The sequence below is a fragment of the Anastrepha obliqua genome, chromosome 1 (genome assembly GCF_027943255.1).
Source record: "Anastrepha obliqua isolate idAnaObli1 chromosome 1, idAnaObli1_1.0, whole genome shotgun sequence".
Classification (NCBI taxonomy): Eukaryota; Metazoa; Arthropoda; class Insecta; order Diptera; family Tephritidae; genus Anastrepha; species Anastrepha obliqua.
The window spans coordinates 148,330,807-148,354,573 of record NC_072892.1 but is presented as its reverse complement, the minus strand read 5'-3'; the positions used below and the strand labels follow the sequence as shown (position 1 = coordinate 148,354,573).

Below are 23,767 nucleotides of genomic sequence, written 5' to 3'. Positions count from 1 at the left end.
TTTTATTAGTTCGGGTTGTATGTATGTATGTATGTAACGGAATCTTTGAGCTTAATTTTCACTGGCTTCTAAAAATCTGATCGACTTGGAATTTTGCACACCTATCAAGGACCGATGACAATGCAATCATTTGATTAAAGTTTTCCATTATCCTTATTAGGATTGCCAGGATTAATATTTTCTTTTTTTACTACTGTGGGCAAAAAGTAAGGTGAATTTGGTTGTAAAATGAAAAATATTTACTTATTCTTGTAAATCAGTTTCTCAGGCTCCCTCCACGAAATAAGTTCTTCATCCCGATTACTTCTTTATCACGGCCGATAACTGCATAGCTTTAGACTCACAGTCGATAAGAAAGGAATTAAATATAACACGAATATATCGAATCTTTTATTCACTGACTGCAATAATTCTGTTCTGAGGTAGTTAACTATGACTGATCGTTCGATTTGCTATTACTTCTTTATAGGTCTCTTTGTCATTAAAATTTATTTTCTACTTTTTAGTTCGATTAGCAATAAAAGCGTGTTTTTTTAGTTTTTTTAAACTATTTTTTTTTTCTAAATTCATTTGATTGTGTACTTCCACCAGGTTCCTAAAAGTCATACTGCTACTCAAGCCTACTATCTTCACGTTCTTGCAGAAGTCCGCGAAAGATAAGGACAAAATCGAAATTTATTTAATATGAAAATTAGTTGCTATCCCAATTCAAAAGTTTTCCACAAAGTTCACCAAAGTTTTGCTAGTTAAAAAAAATATATATAATTGTGTTCCTTTGTCTGATTAAAGTTTTATGCAAAAATAGGAAGTTAAAACCACCTGCTGTGTACTAGTACCGTCTCTATATTCTCTAGTTCCGAACTAGTTTGTGAGCAGCCAAATTTTCTGCAGGGCTGAAAATGGTTGCAAACTCACATTTTTTTGTCAGTCTGCGAAGATACGTTGAGTTCAGATTCAGATCGTATTCGACATTCTCGCAAGTTGGTTGTGTTAAAATTTACGCTTCGTAACTGAATTTTCTAATCAAATTTGATTGCATTCGACTAAAAGTTGTGCGCGATAAAGAGTTCATAAAACGCTTTATTTTCAAAGTCTCAATAGTTATACATATTTATTTATGCATAAAAAAACGGTGTACATCTCGATTACTGTTAATAATTCTATGCCACGTAAATAATAATAATAAGAGAGACAGTGCACAATCGAAAAGATCACAAAAAATTTGTTTTCTTGCATTATGGCGTTAAACGGAAATGGGCTAAGTGTCCCGGTTGAGAAGGAATCACCACTAATATTCTACGTAAATGGAAAAAAGGTTTGTAAATTCATTTCATACACATCTTAATACTGTACACCTAGACAAACAGGAGAGTAACAATGTAGTGGGCAGGCAATGTGTGTTAGTAGAATTTACAGACAAATTAATTTGTGTAATATGGGTCACATTTTTTAACCCAAGCAGAGAGAATTAAAAAAACCTGTTCCAATGCTGTTGCTGTAAATACATACTTATATGTGTATGTAGGTATATCATTATGATGTTCAATTTTCCAGCCAAAGAATATTGAACAAGTAGTAGTTAGCAATAGAGTAAAAGAGCAATTGCATGTTTTTTGTTGCTGCTTTTGATCATTGCGACGATGTGTTGTGAAAAAATGTAAACAAAGCGTGATATACCACTCTTACAAAGTGAGCACTGATAATTCAACCAAAAACAAATTGATAAAAAACTCTCCCTCTCCGTCTCTCTCTCTCTCTCTCTGCCTCCATCACTTTTATTTTTATACCGAGCGCATAATCTGGCCTCATTTTTGCGCCGGCAACATAGCATTAGCTATTGTATTTGCAAAGTGCACTGCCTTTCAATAGAATTATTGTACATATAAGAATTGCAAAGGTAATCTTTTGCGCGTTTCGCTTTATCAGAAAATCAACAAACCTCCCTTGACGCTCTCATGAAACTCAGAGTGAGTTGCCTAATAAATCAGAGTGTTTATATAGCTTTATAAAGATATTCATTTATAAAGATTAGTAAGTTCATAACGACACGCCCTAAACTGAATTGTCGCTAATTGGTTCAATATTAGTAATTTGTTTAGCTTTTAAAAAATACCGATATACTCGTATGGTCACTAAAATAGGTGCGATGCTTATGTTTTTTTCTTCTTATTCTTATTTTTGTACATTTTAAAACACTCTTAGGATTGAAAATGCAACATCAAATTACATTCTCATCGGGATTGTTATAATATTTTTATCGAAATTCCAGAATCTGAAGGGGTGGGAACTTTGGTATGACGGTGGTTAAGCAAGGATGCTTCTGACTAGGCAAAATAGAGCATAAAATTACCAAAATACAGTAGACTCGCGTTGAGGGAACCCCGGATTGAGGGAACTACTCGGTTGAGGGGACCACAAAAATTCTTTCATTGAGTACTCTGTAGAGGGAACCTTCAATCTAATAAGTACCGAGTAGAAGGAACCTCAAAATTTTTATGCAATTTCAGTTATTTTACAGTTATGTTAGAATGCGTATATGATTGGTATATAACTACATATACATATATGTATATTGTGTACATTGTCCAGTGTAAAGCTATTTAGTTCGGTTCAGTGCGTTGAAACAATTGTGCGAAATAAGATAGTGATTTACTTTTGCTAGTTAACTATGAAAGCGAAAAGGTTTTTACCCCTCAAAACAAAATATGAAATTATACAAAAGCTCGATAAAGGGTTTACATTAAAATCATTAGCTTATCAATATGGTGTTACCAAATCGACCATATCACGTATAAAAAATGGCAAAAGAAACATTTTAAAAGCATCGACAGCGTGCAGCATTAAACGGAAGTCTCTGAAGAAGGGTGAATTTGCTAATATGGAAACTAAGCTATATAAATGGTTCATCACTCAAAGAAGTCGATATATTCCAATATCTGGAAACCTTATTAAAAAAAAGTTAAAGAACTCCATACAAAAATTTATGGAAATGGAAGTGGCTTTAACGCAAGTTCGGGCTGGCTAAATGGATTCAAGGCTAGATTTGGAATTAGATTGTTGAAAATTTGCGGTGAAAAACTGTCTTCTGATCAAGAAGCAGTGCCAGCATTCAAGGCAAAGTTTTGGCGACTAAAAAATGATTTACAGTTGGATGAAAACCAGGTTTACAATGCTGACAAAACTGGATTATTTTGGAAATGACTGCCAGACAAAACATACGTTAGCTCAAATGAAAAAAATGCGTGCGGAAGAAAAAGTGAAAAGGCGTTTTAGTGTGCACAGTTTTAGTGTGCACTAATGCAACTGGCAAACACAAATTAAAGCCATTAGTAATAGGTCAACCCAAAAAACCACGATCATTCAGAAATTTTCAGCTTCCGTTGAAATACAGGTGCTCAAAAAGAGCATGGATGACTGCGGACATTTTCGAAGAATGGTTCCACAATTCATTTGTACCAGAGGTAAATTAAATTATTAAATCATATCATAGTAAATAATAAATTGAACTAAATAATTTTTTTTTTTTTGTTTTTTAGGTTACCACATTCCTAATACACGAGGGTCTACCAGTCAAAGCTGTTTTGATGTTAGATAAGGTGCCATCCAATAAAAGAGTTATTAAAAACAGAATGTGGTTCAATTTTCGTTTTATATATGCCACCAAATGTAACACCCCTTCTCCAGCCGATGGACCAGAATGTAATAAGGTTAACCAAGTTGCACTATAGAACAAATTTATTAAAATCAGCTATTGGTAAAGACGAAATAGCCGACTTTTAAAAAAAAATTACTTTGAAAGATGCCATTTGCCTTTTGACCCAAGCATGGCAAAAAGTCTATGCCGACGTTATTAAAAAATGTTGGTGTCCATTACTTGACTATAAACATCCGATAGACAATGACGAGTGTATCGAGGATGATGTGCCTCTCAGTGTTTTAAGACAGCAGATTGTTGCACAACAACATTCCGAATTTGAAGAATTACTCAATTTAACTGAAACTGCATTTCCACAGGTAAAAAACACATTCATTACAGTTATACGTGCACTTAACATGCCATAATTTTTTTTATTTCAGTCAAACCTAAGTGTCAACGAACTAAGAATATGGACAGGAATAGATGACAATTGCGCTTAAGGTATTGAAGGCGTTATCGACGATGTTAATCAACCTGTTGAGGCATCTGATGAGGATGAGGATGAGCATGACGAAATAAACGGCGACAAGTGTACAATAGAGGCAGCTGAAGCCATTAAAATTTTTGACAAAGCAATCCATTGGACTGAACACAATACCAACTCGCTCGAACACATCATTTTTCTTAACAATATCAGGGATATTGCAGTGAAAAAATCACTGGAAGCTAAGAAAAAGCAAAGTACTATATTGGACTTCTTTAAATAATATGTTTTTATTACATGAAATAAATACACTCACTGCACAAACTATGTACCTCTACCTTACATACAACAGTATTAATAAAATATTTATAATCCGCCCACTTCTGTACATGTATAATTTTAATCTCAATTGAAGGGAAAGTCTGGGTTGAGGGGAATAGCCCGTGCACGAATTAGTTCCCTCAACCCCGAGTCTACTGTAGTTATTGAGTTAAACAAGCTTTCTGGGCTCATTATAAAAATGGTTGTCCTACATTCTTCAGTTAAAAATTTGTTTTTTCATTCATTCATAAATCATTTCCATTACATATTTCCATTTACCTATGGTTGTTAAAAGTCTCATTTTTGTTGTAGATTATTTTTCTACTGAAATTATTTGTTTATTGATACAGGAATTATTAATATACTCGAAATTTTAATTAATTGATACGCCTTTGAGTGATAATTTGAGAGTCAAACGGCCCCCAAAGGAGTGATAGCTTTTCGACCTACCTACAATTCAGTTGCATACACTTACGTATGTACATACATATACATATGTATATATTTGTATAAGCACTTATAAATGTAAAGAGTATTTATATCATAAACAAATAACAACATTTTAATCATCTACAAGGTGACGCAAAATTAGTCAGCCTATCGAAAGATTTATAACTTTTGCAAATGTCGTCATACGTCCACCATATTTGACACTTGAGCACTAAAAAGCGGCAGTATACAAACACACAAGCAATAGTGCGCGTAAAGGGGAAAATAAAGATTTCTTTCCCTCAAAATATTTAAGTTTTTTTTATTTAGTAAAAAAGTTAATCAAGAACAAAATTGAAAGATCAATCTTGCGGCACCTTGTACTACTATTATCAGTTTATGGGACGGATCAAAAACATTTATTACTGATAAAAAACAGTATATACGTACGCAAATATCTCATAAAGATAGTATAAGCAAATTTAACACTGCTGGAGGCACTCACTATAAACGTTCTAGTTGAACCAACTACAGTCTGGCCAGACCATGCAGGAAAAAGTATAATAATTACTGTTTATAATGGATGTACAATGGAATGTTTCTGCCAATTTTAACGTAGGAAGGGCTATACCTTCGCTAAACTGGGGAGGGTGCAAAGGACTGCATGCATTGGCATCACTGGAGCAATAAGAACTTGCCCCAGTGCTGCCCTGAATGTCGTTATGCACTTACTTCCCATCGACTTCTACGTTATCTCCATCACTGCTCAAAGTGCAATCAAGTTAAAGGAGGTTGGCCTTTGGCGGCAATCTCTTAACACGTTGGCTGCCAAAGCCTTTTTAGAATTTTGATCGTTCAGTAGCAGTGTCATTTAACAATTTTGGTCACCTGAGGCCAACAACTTATTTATGTTCTTTTTTGTTTCTTAGTGCCTAAAAATAAGTTTTGACTACTCGCGACTTTATTTTGGTCGCTAATTTTGCAGTTATAATGTTTTTTTTGTGTCGCACATTTTCGTGCGACATGGCCTGGGAGATCATAAAACATGTTGTGGGGCCACGTCGCACGAAAATGTGCGACAGTGATTTTTTGTAGTTTTCGAGTTGCAGTTGATATTTTTAGTGTATTTTATTTAGTTTTCTACCAGGAAGCGAAGGCAACGAGCTTTTGAAAAACCTCTTGCTGTTATTGATTACAACAAAGCCAAATTAGGTGTTGATATATCCGATCAAATGACCGCCTACGCCACCACTCTCAGAAGAGGTGTTAAGTGATACCGCAAAGTGGCTTTTGAACTGTTACTAGGAATGTCTGTCGTAAATGCTTTTATAATATATAAAAAGGACTTCATGTCTCCAGAACCCATAACAAGAGGAAAACATTTTATAGAAAAAAGAAAGGACGACAACGGAAAAACAATAAGGCGTGCTTGTGTATTGTGTTATGCCATGTCAAAAAAATCTGCTGAGAGAGTAACAGCCAGAAAGAGCTTGAAAAGGACCACCACCTACTGCCCAATAAACCGCAACTATGTGTAGAATGTTTTCCTAAATATTCCCACCAGAAAAATTAATTTTTGCACTTAACTCCATTAAAAAATAGAATTTTTAATTTTAAGTTTATTGTTTTTCTACTGATTTCCATTTGAATTTACATACATATATATTTTTATATTTGTTTTGTTCATAAATGAATTAATTTTTAGAAGAATTAATAAAAAGACAAATTTTAATTTACAACGTTTTTTTTATCCAAAAAAAATACCATTAAAAATACACAACGGCCATGGGAAATACACCAAAATGTTCACCACAGGCCAGAGAATCCAAATTCTATGTAAAATTTCATATTAAAATGTACAAAAATGTGTGACGTGGCCTCAGGGTAACATTTAGGTGTCGCACGAAAACGTGCGACGTGGCAGCCAACGTGTTAAGGGACATAGTAGTGTTTTTGGGGCAGTTAACACCGTATTTCTCATAACTTCGCACAGATCTCTCTTCGCAAACTGGAGTTTGAGGGTCGTGCCAGAGAAATCTTACCCAATAGGCAGGATTGGAAAGAGGGGACATGTGTATGAAGGCTGTTACCTCTGTCTTCACTGACGGCTTCAAGATGGTATCGGGAGTCGGGGCAGAGGTTTTCACTAAATCAATCAAATTATCTATTTCCATAAAATTGCCGAATACTGCTAGTATTTTTCAGGCAAGAAGTCTTTGCGATCTTGCAGACATGCAAAATGCTTGCATTTTTTTCTCATAGCTAAGTCACGATCAAGGCTCTGGCGACGCCATGGTGCAGAACGAAACTATTAAACTCCTGTAAGAAGAAGATCAAATGTCTTGGGAGCGCAGGTAACTTTTCTCTGATTTGAGTTCCAGGACATAAGAACGTAGAGGGAAATGAAATTGCTAATGAGCTTGCAAGGAAGGGGACGGAATTGGTCACAGAGACCTCCTACTCAGTCAACGGCATCCCTTTAACTGTTGTTAAAGGATAATGGTACAACTTACGAGTATTTATCAGGAAAGCGCAGAAAGCTCCATTTCTTCATGCGCTATATATGGATGTGCTGTGGCACCAGTACAATATACGGAGTACTCCGAAAGTTCTGGGGACTCCACGCTATTCAATTTCCAAGCTCGGTCATTGGACGATTGGAAGAAGACTGTTGAGCATTTTCTCTGTAAATGTACGGGTTTGGCAGCTAGACGATTAAGGTCACTGGGTGCTCCTTTCTTCGACAGCCTGGGGCAGGGCACCAACCTAAATCCCATCTATCTTCTCCATTATATCAACAGCTGTGGCTGGTTGTAGATATCTGCCTGTTGGAGGATTCATAATGTTTTCAAAATGGCGTTTTACGCTATTAGGGGAGTACCAGACAACCATTTCACCTACCTATCTATAATTTTAATTTAATATTACGATGGTTATTTTGTGAACACGTTAAAGTTTATGTGTCTGTAAGTATATTGGCTTTACATCGTCGTATATTGGCTTTATACAGCAATTGTAAGATCAATCCGAACATAGGGTATATAAGTATGGTGGCCGGCTTTAGATAAGATAGAGCATTTAGGCAAGCAAACAGCGGTCAAGGCAGCTCTCAGATTAAGAGAAATCGGTCTACTCAGAACAAACCAGTGAGGACACTCTTCAATTTTAGAAAAATTCCCCTGCATTCCTGTTACAACGGATTTCTGTATGACCAAGGATATCAACTTCGATAAATTCTTCGCCACAGTATTTTCTTCCAAAGAGGAATGGGATAATTAGCTTATTGTTAAAGAAAATGATATAAACATCTATACAGACGGCTCAAAAATAGACAACAGAGTGGGTGGAGGGGTTTACTCTGATAAACTCGGAGTCAGCCGATTTTTTCGCCTACCTGATCATTGCAGTGTATTTCATGCGGAAGTCACTGCCATAAAAGAGGGATTTACGGTAATAAAAACGAGAGTATTATCCACAAATGAAGTCTTCATATACTTGGACAGTCAAGCAGCAATAAAAGCGCTAAAATCTGAAACGCACTCGTCAAAAACAGTTCTAGAATGTTTTAAACTTCTAAATGACGTATCAAAATACTACAAAATACACCTTATTTGGGTGCCAGGCCACAGGAATGTAGCAGGGAACTGCAAGGCACATGAATTTGCTCGAACCGGTACAACACTCGACCTCCAAGTGGATAAGACGCTGATACCCATGCCTATATCCACTTGTAAACTACTCATAGATAGGGAAACCATCAACAAGGTTGAGGGCAAAACCTCGCAAAATGCGAACTAAGCAGACAGACATGACCGAAATGAAACAGTAGTCGATCAAAAGGCGTGTTAAGATTTAACAGAGAAGCTATAAGAAAAATGATAGGGGTATTAACTGGTCATTGTCTAACAGGCAGCCACGCTAGAAGGTTAGTACTCCCATACTTCGATTTCAGTAGAAGCTGTCTTAACACAGAAGAAGAGGAAACAGTCAGAAACCTTTTATGTGAGTGTGAAAGCTTGGCTACAAGGAGACTCCGCACTCTTGACATGACATTTTTAATTGATGTAGCGGACATAGCGCATCTAAAACTAACGAAGCTTTGCTCGTTTATTAAAGCTACCGGATGGTTTGAAAAGGAGCCCATAGGGTGAGGATAAGGTCCAGGGGTATCACAATGGACCTATGAGAGGTCTAAGTGTGTCATTGGGACAGCCTACCTACCTAAGTATATAAATATGTGTGTACCATATATGTTTTTTTATGTATGTTAGGTGTTAAACAGAAGCTGATACAGAAACCGGGGAAGAAAACATGCATATTTTTATTATTAATTTAACATTTATTTTCAGAACTTTAAATTAATAGTTTTGTGTCAAAATACAGATCTGTAGAAGAAAGAATCCTTTGAGGAATGTAAAACATGTGCATAATGTCTACTAAAGAATTACTAGTTTCAAAAATTTTACAATACACGTTTAATTGTATAGGGTTTTTCAGTAAGAGCGCTTCAACTTTTGAACTTTTTTGAATAAAACACAAACGGTTTGACTTTTTTAACTAATTTTTTTTTTTTTATTATCGAGTTTGAACATATACATTTAAGTATGAAATTCGATTTCTTTTGCATGACCACCGCGTGCACGTTTTACGAGGTCCAATCGTTGAACCCAATTTTCGACCACTCTTTTGCATAAATCGGCCGAAATTCCAGCAATTTCGCGTTCAATATTGGCTCTGAGCTCACAAATCGTAGTCGGCTTGTTACTGTAGACCAATGACTTCACATAACCCCAAAACGGGACGGCTTGTTAAATGGACCGTAAAATGGCCGTAATGCTCTTAAAGTAGCAGCAACAGAACGATTATTTTCATAAAAAATTTGCACGATTTGCAATCGTTGCTCAAGTGTGTAGCATTCCATGATGAAATGTATACTAATGAAGTTTACAAATGACAAGCGAAAAATAAAAAAAAATAGGTTGTCTGTAAAGTCGGTTTACTGACGATAGTTTAACGTGATAACGTCATAAGAAAATACTGATTGAATGGTTGCATTTTTCAAAAGAAAATTTTAATTTTCTTTGTTTGATAGATATTTGGTATGGATATAGAGAATGAGTTAACATTAACATAACATAACATAACATAACATAACATAACATAACATAACATAACATAACATAACATAACATAACATAACATAACATAACATAACATAACAATACATAAAATAGCATAACATAACATAACATAACATAACATAACATAACATAACATAACATAACATAACATAACATAACATAACATAACATAACAATACATAAAATAGCATAACATAACATAACATAACATAACATAACATAACATAACATAACATAACATAACATAACATAACATAACATAACATAACATAACATAACATAACATAACATAACATAACATAACATAACATAACATAACATAACATATCATAACATAACATAACATGCTGTTTAAGCAAGGTAACGACGCATGAGCAAGATAACGACGCATTTTTTGGTGCGTGCAGCCGGCTACATAGAATTATAAGACGTTATCACGTCAAAAAATAATAATAACATTAAAACAACAGGTATTATTAGCAAACTTGGTTTTATTTTAAATTCTTCAAGTAAATCAAATTAATAATAATCAATAAGAAGGCATATGCAAATACAAATACGTGAATTTATATTATATGTGTACATATGCGCATATACATACACATATACGCTCACTTAAGTAGGAGAGAGCAAGATGTCGAACGTTGCCGTTCGTTTGCTTTGTTTGCTTTGTCGTTCGTTCCGCGCTTTCGCTTGCAGTTCATTCAAGGTAACGGCAATGAGTAAGGTAACGACACATGAGCAAGGTAACGGCAATGAGCAAGGTAACACTAATGAGCAAGGTAACGACACATTTTTTCGTGCGTGCAGCCTGTTAAATCGAATTATAAGACGTTATCACGTCAAAATATTGCGTCGTTCGCCCTTCCTATCGGAAAAAAGTTGAAGCGCACCTATTGAAAAACCCTATAGTATGCCAAAGAAACTATATTGTTCGTAAAAGTAAAGTGCAACCATAAATGGATAAATTTTTTTATCATATCCTTTGTTCCACATTACCTTTATAAAAAAAATTTTTTTTTTCGTTGTCTTTTGTACAGATTATCGATTCCACACCTGATCCAGAATGCACCCTTCTGACATATTTGCGCGAAAAGTTACATCTTTGCGGTACGAAATTGGGATGTGGAGAAGGCGGTTGTGGCGCTTGTACAGTTATGATTTCGCGCGTTGATCGCTCCACCAACAAAATCAAACATTTAGCTGTGAACGCCTGCCTGATGCCAGTATGCGCCATGCATGGTTGTGCAGTCACCACCATTGAGGGTATAGGCAGCACTCGTACTCGTCTTCATCCGGTTCAGGAACGTCTGGCAAAAGCGCACGGAAGCCAATGCGGCTTTTGTACACCTGGCATCGTCATGTCCATGTATGCTTTACTTCGCAGCATGCCAGTGCCATCGATGAAAGACTTAGAAGTCGCTTTTCAAGGTAACCTTTGCCGTTGTACGGGTTACCGTCCTATTTTAGAGGGTTACAAGACCTTCACCAAAGAATTCAGCTGTGCCATGGGTGATAAGTGCTGCAAGATGAATGGTAATAATAACTGTAATGGAACCGATTCAGAAAAAAAGGAGAATGGTGAATTGTTTAAAAGAAGCGAGTTTCTGCCTTTTGATCCTAGCCAAGAACCTATTTTTCCACCCGAACTGCATTTGAATCCACAATTCGACGCTCAGAATCTATTATTTAAGGGTCCACGATCCACGTGGTATCGTCCGGTGGAACTGTTAGACTTGCTTAAACTAAAATCAGAAAACCCGCATGGTAAAATCATTGTTGGCAATACAGAAGTTGGTGTTGAAATGAAATTTAAGCAGTTTCTATATCCAGTACATATTAATCCCATTAAAGTTCCAGAATTAAATGAGATAACCGAATACGAGGACAGTATTATGTTTGGATCTGCCGTCACCTTGATGAACATTGAAGAGCATTTACGGGATAGAATAGCGAAGTTGCCTGAGCACGAAACACGTTTCTTCCGATGTGCCGTGAAAATGTTGCACTACTTTGCAGGCAAGCAAATTCGCAATGTAGCTTCATTGGGTGGTAATATTATGACCGGAAGCCCTATTTCCGATATGAATCCTATATTAACCGCAGCTTGCGCCAAGCTTAAAGTGTGCAATTTAGTGCATGGGAAAATACAAACTCGGGAAGTGCATATGGGGCCGGGCTTCTTTACTGGGTACCGTAAAAATACAATTCTACCCCATGAAGTCTTGGTGGGCATTCACTTTCCCAAGAGCTCGAAATACCAATACTTCGTGGCGTACAAGCAAGCGCGTCGAAGAGACGATGACATTGCAATTGTAAATGCAGCCGTAAACGTGACATTCGAACCGAGGAGCAATATCGTTGAACAAATTTATATGGCATTTGGTGGCATGTCACCTATAACGGTCATGGCTCCAAAAATATCAGCGATCATGGCCAAGCAAAAATGGAATCGAGTATTGATTGAGCGTGTCGCTGAAAGTTTGTGCGCTGAACTGCCACTGGCACCTTCAGCACCAGGAGGAATGATCGCCTATCGACGCTCGTTAGTAGTTAGTCTATTCTTTAAAGCCTATTTGGCCATTAGCCAAGAATTAATAAAAGCTGAACTACTTGAAAGCGATGTGCTACCACAGAGAGAGCTGAGCGGTGCTGATACTTTTCATACACCAATTTTAAAAAGTACACAAGTCTTTGAAGTAGTACGTGACGAGCAATCAATGTGTGATCCCATTGGAAGACCAAAAGTGCATGCCTCTGCTCTCAAGCAAGCAACCGGTGAGGCAATTTACTGCGATGATATTCCACGTCACGAAAACGAGCTATATCTCGCGCTCGTGCTTAGTACCAAAGCACATGCGAATATCATATCCATTGATGCCTCAGCAGCCCTGAAACAAGAAGGTGTGCATGCCTTCTACTCCAGCAAAGATTTAACTCAACACGAAAATGCAGTAGGTGCCGTTTTTCACGATGAAGAAGTGTTTGCTTCAAGTAAAGTGTACTGTCAGGGGCAAGTGGTTGGTGCCATCGTTGCTGATACTCAAATCTTGGCCCAACGTGCAGCTCGCTTAGTACACATTAAATATGAAGAAATATCTCCAGTGATAGTCACAATTGAGCAAGCTATCGAACATAAATCGTACTTTCCGAATTATCCAATATTCATTGAGAAGGGTGATATAGATGAAGCATTTAAGGTGGCTGAACACGTCTATGAAGGTAGCTGTCGTATGGGTGGTCAAGAGCATTTCTATCTAGAAACACACGCTTGCGTGGCTACACCTCGAGACAGTGATGAAATCGAATTATTTTGCTCCACTCAAAATCCATCCGAGGTACAAAAATTGGTTGCACACGTGTTGTCACTGCCGAGTCATAGAATTGTATGCCGTGCGAAACGTTTAGGTGGAGGATTTGGCGGCAAAGAGTCGCGCGCGATTATCTTGGCACTTCCAGTCGCATTAGCTGCTTACCGGCTTAGAAGACCGGTGCGCTGTATGCTAGATCGGGATGAAGATATGATGACAACAGGCACACGACATCCCTTCCTCTTTAAATACAAAGTAGGTTTTACTAACGAGGGATTGATAACGGCATGTTACATTGAATGCTATACTAATGCCGGTTGTTCAATGGATCTCTCATTTTCGGTAAGGATGTCAATTCGTATTGGACATTATGACAACTAAACAGCTTTTTCTTCTATGTATATTATGTATATTTTCAGGTCCTAGAACGTGCTATGAATCATTTCGAAAACTGCTACATCATTCCAAATGTCAAAGTGGTTGGTTGGGTTTGCAAAACGAATTTGCCATCCAATACTGCATTCAGAGGTTTCGGAGGGCCTCAGGGTATGTTTGCAGGAGAGCATATAATAAGAGATGTGGCACGCATAGCGGGAAAAGATTATTTAGATGTAATGAAAATGAATTTTTATAAGACTGGTGATTTCACACACTACAATCAGCAATTGGAAGTTTTTCATATTGAAAGGTAAAATAGTTAAAGTAATATCTCTCCTTACTCAATTGTATTCTATTTTAAAGGTGTTTTAAAGATTGCCTGGAACAGTCGAAATTCCATCTGAAACGACGCGAAATTCAAGAATTCAACAAAAATAACCGTTGGCGAAAGCGAGGTATTTCGCTTGTTCCCACAAAGTACGGCATTGCATTTGGTGCATACCATTTAAACCAAGCCGGAGCTCTGGTTAATATTTATAGTGATGGTTCGGTATTACTATCCCATGGTGGTGTTGAGATCGGTCAAGGGCTTCACACCAAAATGATTCAATGTTGTGCTCGTGCATTAGGTATTCCAACGGAGCTCATACATATATGCGAAACAGCCACCGATAAGGTGCCAAATACATCACCCACAGCAGCTAGTGTCGGTTCGGATTTGAATGGCATGGCTGTGTTGAACGCTTGTGAGCAATTAAACCGCCGCTTAAAGCCCATAAAAGAGGCCAATCCAAATGATAAGTGGAAGGATTGGATCAACAAAGCATATTTTGCACGAATCAGTCTCTCTGCGAGTGGCTTTTATAAAATGCCCGATGTTGGTGATGACCCAGCTTTAAATCCGAATTCGCGTACTTACAACTACTACACAAGTGGTGTGGGTGCATCAGTGGTTGAAATCGATTGTTTAACCGGTGATCATCAGGTTTTGAGCACCGACATTGTGATGGATTTAGGATCTAGCTTAAATCCAGCAATTGATATTGGCCAAATTGAAGGAGCATTTATGCAAGGTTACGGTTTATTTGTGTTGGAAGAACTAATTTATTCCCCGCAAGGTGCACTCTTTTCGCGAGGACCGGGAATGTATAAACTACCAGGGTTTGCTGATATACCGGGAGAGTTCAATGTAAGCCTTTTGACCGGTGCACCTAATCCAAGAGCTGTTTATTCCTCAAAGGTGTGTTCGATTCTCAGGGGCCGTAGAAAATGGCTTAAGTTTTTGGGACAATGCATACATAAGTAACTTCTACTCAAATATGAACGAGACGTTATCAATAAAACGGTCCGCGGATGACATATGGCGAAAATAATTTTTTTGTTTTTTGGTAGGACTGTTATAAGCTTATATGGCAAATTTCAGCGTGATATGTCACATAGTTTGTTTTCTGTGCTACTGTAAACAAGTCAAGCTCGAGTGTATTCTTCGAATTCTCTTTTATGACTTCAATTGTCTCAAAATGTTTTCCACGGAACGCTGAAATTTGCCATGTAAGCTTATAACAGTCCTATCAAAAAACAAAAAATTTATTTCTGCCATATGTCATCCGCGGACCGTTTTATTGATAACGTCTCGTTCATATTTGAGCAGAAGGTATAGTGCAAAATTTCTCATTCTCATGTCTCCCCATCTAGGCTGTTGGAGAGCCACCATTATTTATTGGTAGCACCGCCTTCTTTGCTATTAAAGAAGCAATAGCTGCTGCTCGTGCAGAACGCGGGCTGAGCGTTAACTTCAAACTGGAGGCCCCAGCAACAGCTGCACGAATACGTATGGCATGTGAAGACGAATTTACAGAATTGGTAAGATGTAAAATTTTTACTAATATGAATATTTCACTTACTTTTCTCTATGTCTCTCAAAATATTTGGTAAATTTTAGATTGATCAACCACCGGCAGGTACTTTTACTCCATGGAATGTTGTGCCATAAATATAAAGGCACTTGAATTTATTCCTAAATTTAAGTCTAAATTATAAATTTTTTAAATAATCATGTGTATATGTATGTATGTATGTATGTAAATACTGTATAATGCGCACATAAATATGTAAATAGGTGCACTTCAAATCTAGTGACCATTTAGATCGTAGATATTGTAGACCAAGTCAATTAGAATACACCACTTTAAACTGACTAAATAAAACGATTGTTTCTAGTTAAGAATGGCCTATGCAATTTTGGGATCCATTTCCAGTATCCTGGTATCTTCAGCATCAATCAGATGTCGATAGCAAAATAGGAATGAATCCGTTAGCTAGCGCTAGAGTTAAGATTTTTGGAAAATTTGGAAAGATTTGGACCAAATAATGTGAGGAAAATAATATTTCGCATAAGCGATTAGGAATAGTTATGGTACCACTAAGCGCTGTGGAAGACTGGACAAGGACTGTCACTTCAACAGCATTCCTCGTATACGAGTATGCACGGGGAATGTTATGCTGCTACAACAACAAAAACAACAACTTAGCAGTATCGCTCCCAAGACAGTCGGTTCTACGTTACCGGAACGACCCGAATTTATATCCGGCCAAGGACTGTCACTTCAGCAGCATTCCCAGTATATGTATGTATGGGGATTGTTTATGCTGCTACAACAACAACAACCTACCAGCATCGATGAGCGGTATAAGTCTGAAATTCAATACCCAGCCGAGCATGTCTTGCCTTTAGTTAAATTTTATTAGAAAATAATCTGGTTAAGCATGAATCTCTGGTGCTATTGAGTTGCCATGTATATATGTATGTGCACGTCTGCTACAACCTCGCCAAAATCTCCATAGATAAAATCACGGTGGCGGATCACTAAATATTTGGACAGCTTTCGTGTGTGTTGGAAAGTTCCCACCGCGCCTCATACTCACGAGAACCAATGCAGAAATGTACATACATACATACGTTTGTTAAGCTGTCGCATGAAAAACCAACCGAATTTGCTGGGAACCTGTATGCAGATTCTTGAAATTTCCAAAAAGAGAACACCCCAATATATAGAGCATTTTCCAAAACGCATGTATATAATGTAAAAGCATCGCATCAATACCTTACAAGTACCGTAAATATATATACATTATATATATTTATATAAGTTAACAATGACAATGATCATCCATTCATTTCCCCTTCAGTACGCTACTACTGGGTTGCATTCTAAACAAGATGATAATGATATTGGCACCGTGTGCAAAAGCAACGGAATTGTCACCTTATGCCAAAAAAACAACAATGGTATTGATCAATAAGTACAGCCTAATGCAAAGCGACCTGAATTGTTGCTACACAAAAAAATGCAACGGGAAGATGGAAAAACAGCAGTTCGAACACGCAAGGTTTCCTACACCAATTCTGCTTCGCCGATGTGCCATTGATTGCACAAGTTTAGAGAAGAAAACATCGAAAATTATTTTATACAAATTTCACTAAACTCATTCTTCACTAAGAGTTTCATTAAATCAGACGAGTAAGACATAAATAAACCGTTGTCCAAACGAAACGAAAAAAACATCGAAAATTATTTTATATATACAGTGAAATTCCTTATAACCGGACACTCACCGTCGCAGTGTTTTTGTCCGGCTATGGGAGATGTCCGCTTATAAGAGATGAAGTCACTAAATATATACCACACATATAAATTGTATTGTACATAGTTTATTTAAGAAATTTTTGGAAGTAAACAATATTTGCATACTTTAGTATTACATATAAATACATATATGTACATATATCGATTAAGTACATTGTACAAGTCTTTACATTTCAATACTAGTTTGATTGAAAAAATTCGGTAATGCTTGATTGCTTAAACATTGATTGCTTTAATTTAAAATGCTCATTTTCAAAGTGACTCTCGATATTTTTAATGTGCTGGAAAGCTACATAGTCATTTTTTGCAAATTGTTTCAAGCCCGCAACAAGTTTTAAAGCCTCATCATATGATGTTATGGGCTCACATATTTCTTCTGAAAATTCATCTTCTGAATCACTTATGTCCATAGTATCATCTTGTTGGTCAAATTGAATTTCTATATTGTTGTCCTCAGTGAAAACATTTTGATCCATTTGGAGAAAACCTTCCAAATCATTTGCCAAGTCTAGTCCTTCCTGAAGCCTAGTATAGATTGCCAGTGGAATATCATCTTCAGAATCAAAATCTGGAAGATCCTCATAAGTTTCCAAAAATCCTGCTTTACGGAAGCAATTTCGGACGGTTGTGGCTTCCACTTTATCCCAAGCTGCTTTGATGAAATACACAGCTTCTAGTACATTAATCGATTTTGAAAGCTCTGAGGCTGAACTTGTATTGTCAATTTTAGATAGCAAGTGTTTTAAAACTAAGCTTTTATACAAAGTTTTAAAATTTTGGATTATACCTTGATCAAGGGGTTGGCTAACTGCCGTTATATTTGGCGGCAAGAAAATAATTTTTATATTGGTTAAGTTTAATTCCTTTGGGTGAGAAGCCGCGTTATCTAAAAACAAGATAATTTTTCGATTCTGGGCTTTCATTCTTCGATTGAACTGCTGCAGCCATTCACTCATTACTTCTCGAGTCATCCATGCTTTTTTATTAGACTTCCAATCCACTGGCAGTTTTGCGATTGGAACATGCTTAAAAGATCGAGGACGGGCTGCTTTACCTATAACCAAAAGCAGCTCCTTATCTCCAGCCATGTTAGCACAGAACAAAATTGTGAGTCTTTCCTTTGATAGTGTACCGCCCACGCATTTTTCAGATTTAAGAGCGAGGATTTTGTCAGGTAAGGCACGAAAAAAAAGCCCACTTTCGTCTGCGTTGTAAATGTCTTGAGGCTTGTAACCGGTCAACAGAGATGGCAGTTTTGTCCTAAACTGTTCGACACCATCCTGGTTTATATCTGCAGCTTCACCAGATACGCATTTGAAAGGAACATTATTCCTTATTCGCCGTTTGTTTAACCATGCCAGCAATTTCCATTGCCTTTGCTTTCAAAATGGGACCAGAAATCGGAATGTTTTGACTTCTAGCCTTAGCGAACCAATTAAAACACATCTTGCCTATTTCAGAGCCGCCTTCTTTAAGAAAGCTTCGCTTTTGATGAACATTAACTCCAGACTCCCATTTAGAACGAATTTTTTCTTTATTTTTATTAATTTCAGCAGCTTGTGTTTTGCCAATATTGAACCTTTCAAAGCAAAAGAAACGTGTACCTACAATTAAATTTTTGGGCTCACTATACCTTTTTGCAATTCCACGTACTGGTAATTTATCTTTTTCGAATACATTAATAATTTCCATTTTTTCTTTAATAGAAAGTACCTTCTTTTTCGGCGCCATATTATTACGAACTTTGAACGCAACCATTCGCATACAACTGACTTAACAAACTGAATGGAAAACTACTCTTAATTTAAAACACAGGGCTTGAATGTGTGCATACATGTTAAAAGGGGAATCACCTATTTCATTTTTATAATGAACAACAAAGCTTGCTTGTGATATTTTGAATTTTGTCCGTTTATGAGAAATTTTTTTATGAAAATGGTTTGAAATACTTTGTCCGCGTCCGGTTATTAGAGTGTCCGTTTATTAGGATGATATTTGTATGAAAAAATGAATGAAAAACCTGCGTGCCTAAAATTTGTCCGGTTATTGGAGCTGTCCGGTTATAAGGACTGTCCGAAATGGGGAATTTCACTGTATATTTCATTAGGCACAGCGTAAATGTTTATTTTGTATTTTAATCTAAAAAAACACATTGAAGTGGAGGTAAGTTTTTTGTTACTAATCTACTTCTACAGAACATAATTATATTCAAAAGTATACAGCGATTTCAAGTTTAATACAAAATTATTTTCAAGCACGTATAATTATTTTCTTGAGGAACTTTTTAAACTGATTCTCTTTCGTAAAAAAAACTAAATTTCTAAATACACATATGTATGTGTATTGATTATTATAATTATTTGCTAATGCGCCGGCCGGGGGCGCAACCGAAATAAGTTTTATTGGAGTCGATTTGCAGCTTTTAACTTCATCTGTTGCCACTTGAACGAATCGTTGTTGGTGTTGTAGTTGTAGCAGCATAAACATTCCCCGTGCATATACGAGGAATGCTGCTGAAGTGACAGTCCTTGGCCGGATATAAATCCGGGGCGATCCGGTTACGTAGAACCGATTGCCGTGGGAACGTTGCGAATCGTCAACAGTCGTGCTTTCATTCAATTGGCTTCGCCTCCATGCTCTTCTTGGTCGTCCTATACTACCGAGAGCATTGCGCGTTCCAGTCCAGCGACATTCAGCTGATGTTAATAGCAGGTTTACAGATTATGTGATCAATCCATTTCCATTTTCGTTCACGAATCTAATTTCAATTGATGATTGGCCACTTCGAGTAAGGAGCTCGTCTTTCGATATCCAGTTTACAGGCCACCAGATACGCACATTGGCTCTAAAGCAGCGATTTAGAATTGATACTTACTAAGTTTTTTCCACTGCAGTCGGGCTTACATAACCGGAATGACACGCGTCTATATCCGATGGAACACTTTTGTTTCTTCAGTAACTTTCCACAACCAATGCGAAAAATAACAGTAACGCACTTCCAGGCCATTTTCGAGTCAAAGGCATCAATTGCTAATATGGAAGGTAACAAAATCCATTGAATATAAAGATTTCATCAAATAATTTTACTTCAACAGAAATTATTACAAATTAAAATCTACAGAAATTCTCTTTTTAGATATCACAAACCGTAGCTTCTATTTTCATAACTCTCTTCGTAATGAAATCAGTAAATGGATTAAAGTACCATTAAAGACATAACAACAACACCCACACCTTGTTGCTGGCGGATAGAATACAAATCAAATGAAACCAATATTTTATGTTTAAAACTACTTTTAACTGTAGCCGGCTTTATTTAGTAACTTAATTTAAAGTCTTAAAATCCTAAATCACTTGAATAATATTTCACATTTTCAGTCAATTTTTGGACAATAATTTATTGTATTACATAGTATATTATTTAGGAACTTAATATTCTTTTATTTTACATACATTACATCAATGGCACGGTTACGGTTATAATACTGATCATATAATATTGTACTATTATCATATATTTAGTCCACTTCTTCTACAGTTGGTCCTCCATGAGTGCCGCCTCCAAAGCTACCAGCCTGCGCACCGCAATTACCAGCCTGTGGACCGGCACCTGCCTGTTGGTGCATCTTTGTCATTATAGGACTGCAAATTTTCGTCAATTCTTCTAATTTGTACTCGAACTCTTCCTTCTCAGCAGTGGTATTTGCATCCAACCATTTAATTGTCTCACCACACTTCTCCAGCACACGATCTTTATCAGATTGACTTATTTTACTGCCAGCTTCATCGGCTGCTTGTTTCACACCAAACACATAACTCTCAAGTTGATTGCGGGCAGCTATGCGTTGGCGGTGTTTTTCGTCTTCTTCCGCATATTTTTCAGCTTCATTAACCATTCGGTCGATATCAGCCTGTGACAATCGTCCCTTGTCGTTCTTTATGACTATATTCTTGGCGTTTCCAGTGCTCATCTCCTTCGCCGTCACGTTCAAAATGCCATTGGCATCCAAATCAAATGTTACATCCACTTTTGGTACTCCGCGTGGCGCTGGAGGAATTCCAGTCAAGTTGAATGTGCCAAGCAAATTGTTATCTTTGGTCATGGCTCGTTCACCCTCAAATACTTGTATGGTGACAGCTGGTTGATTGTCTGCATAAGTTGTGAAGGTTTTCGACTGTTTGCACGGAATGCGACTGTTTCGTTCGATTAATTTCGTCATTACTCCACCAGCGGTTTCAATTCCAAGAGATAATGGTGCTACGTCAACCAAGAGAACATCCTGAATTTCACTGCTCTTATCACCACTCAGAATAGCGGCTTGAATCGCCGCACCATAAGCAACAGCTTCGTCGGGATTAATTGAAAGATTCAGTGTCTTTCCTCCGAAGAATGATTGGAGTAAACTTTGCACTTTGGGAATACGAGTAGAACCACCAACAAGGACAATATCGTGAATTTGACTCTTGTCCATTTTAGCATCATTGAGAGCCTTCTCCACCGGTTCCAGTGTACTACGGAACAAATCACCACACAGCTCCTCAAAGCGTGCTCGACTAATTTTTGTGTAGAAATCTACACCTTCATACAAAGCGTCAATCTCGATGCTGGCTTCTGTACTGGATGACAATGTGCGTTTCGCTCGCTCAGCCGCTGTCCGTAGTCGACGCAATGCTCTTGGATTCGAGCGCAGATCTTTCTTATATTTACGTTTAAATTCCTCCGCGAAGTGATTGACTAGACGATTGTCGAAGTCTTCTCCACCCAAATGAGTATCACCGGCAGTGGCACGTACCTCAAACAACGAACCTTCATCGATAGTCAGGATGGAAACATCGAAAGTGCCACCGCCCAAATCGAATATGAGAACATTGCGTTCACCTTTAAGATTTTTGTCCAGACCATAAGCCAGCGCTGCTGCAGTTGGTTCATTTATAATACGTAGCACACTAAGACCCGCAATAGCACCCGCGTCTTTGGTGGCCTGACGCTGTGAGTCATTGAAGTACGCCGGTACTGTGATTACTGCATCCCTTACTGATGTACCCAAATACGCCTCAGCCGTCTCCTTCATTTTGGTCAGCACCATTGAACTAATTTCCTCTGGTGCAAATCGTTTCTGTTCACCTTTGAATTCGACACTGATCTTTGGCATTCCACAGTCATTCACCACCGTAAACGGCCAATGCTTCATATCCGCTTGAATTTTTGGGTCATCATATTTGCGTCCAATCAACCGTTTAGCGTCAAACACCGAGTTCTTTGGATTCATGGCAACTTGATTTTTGGCGGCGTCACCAATGAGCCGCTCCGAGTCTGTGAACGCAACATAACTTGGTGTTGTGCGATATCCTTGGTCGTTCGCAATAATTTCCACTTTACCGTGCTGGAAAACTCCAACGCAGGAATATGTAGTTCCTAAATCAATTCCAATTGCTACCATTTTTCTTTATTTTTGCGTATCTTTCAGTTCACAATTATAATACTTTTCTGCTTCACTCTATAATACAATTTTAGTATATTATTGTTATTTCGCAGTTTTGTTTTGCTAAATATGCTTAGCTATTTTGTTATTTTCGCTTTGACTTTTCAATTCAAACTATGTGGAGGAGAAATTTTCTGCTACTATTTATACAAAATCATCGAAGAGAGAATTATCGAGAACAGATTTCTGGACTTTTCGCGAAAACTCTGGCAAACAGGCGAATTCATAGCTACACATTCAAAGGTATTTTGTTGGTATGCATGGTCCGTTACCGAAATAGAGAGCAAGCGAGAAATGTTGTTGAGAGAAAATTCGTATACAGGGTGAACAAATATGCAAAACAAAAAACAAATCAGCTAAATTAACTCGAACAGAGGTTGGAATATGTTAAATGGTATGAAAAAGGAAGTTTCTGGAAAAAATTTAATATAATGTAACATGCTTTGAAAACAAAGGTTGCCAAGGGGGATTGAGGGGTGTATCTCTATCTTAAAACTGAAAGCCGCACCCTCCGGAGGCTTCACGTAATATATTGTTAAAGTTGTGTAATTTAGCAAAAAGTTGGTAATGCCAGACACCTGAAATATGAACGAACTTCGCATGCAGACCCGTTTAGTTTTTTAAATCTTTAGTATTTTTTGCTTTGGTTTCGAATTGGGAAACATTTTCGAATATAAACATATAAAATTGAATTTTACAGGAGCGTTAACTAGAAGGGTTTTTGCAAATTTTTTCAATTTTTGCTTAGAACTTGTTTATGCATAGCCGGCCTTCTACCACGTTTTAAAAATATAACCCTCATCAGTCCATCTCCGGCTACGCCATTCACAATATTTTTGGAAAGTGATGATATGGGTAAATGCATTAGCATTTCCTTTGCATTGAAATTATTCGACTACAAGTAAAAAATTAGTAAAACACGTGTGTGAGTGTATA

At 37.2% G+C, this 23,767-nt stretch overlaps 2 protein-coding genes and 1 pseudogene across 2 annotated transcripts; 1 reads left to right on the top strand and 2 right to left on the bottom strand.

Annotated features, from left to right (window-relative positions):
• The first annotated feature begins 980 nt into the window (after positions 1–980).
• LOC129236443 (xanthine dehydrogenase) lies at positions 981–15,889 on the top strand. Its single transcript, XM_054870837.1, has 6 exons — positions 981–1,315; positions 11,053–13,665; positions 13,743–14,011; positions 14,065–14,941; positions 15,397–15,564; positions 15,644–15,889. Exons 1-6 carry the CDS (start codon positions 1,238–1,240, stop codon positions 15,692–15,694), a joined length of 4,056 nt encoding a protein of 1,351 aa, XP_054726812.1. The 5' UTR covers positions 981–1,237; the 3' UTR covers positions 15,695–15,889.
• A 1,827-nt stretch (positions 15,890–17,716) lies between these two features.
• LOC129236442 (tigger transposable element-derived protein 6-like) lies at positions 17,717–19,192 on the bottom strand (annotated as a pseudogene).
• Positions 19,193–20,651: 1,459 nt separating this feature from the next.
• On the bottom strand, positions 20,652–22,956 carry LOC129236441 (heat shock protein 68-like). Its single transcript, XM_054870836.1, has one exon. The coding sequence runs from the start codon at positions 22,787–22,789 to the stop codon at positions 20,867–20,869; it is 1,923 nt and encodes a 640-aa protein (XP_054726811.1). The 5' UTR covers positions 22,790–22,956; the 3' UTR covers positions 20,652–20,866.
• Positions 22,957–23,767: the final 811 nt, after the last annotated feature.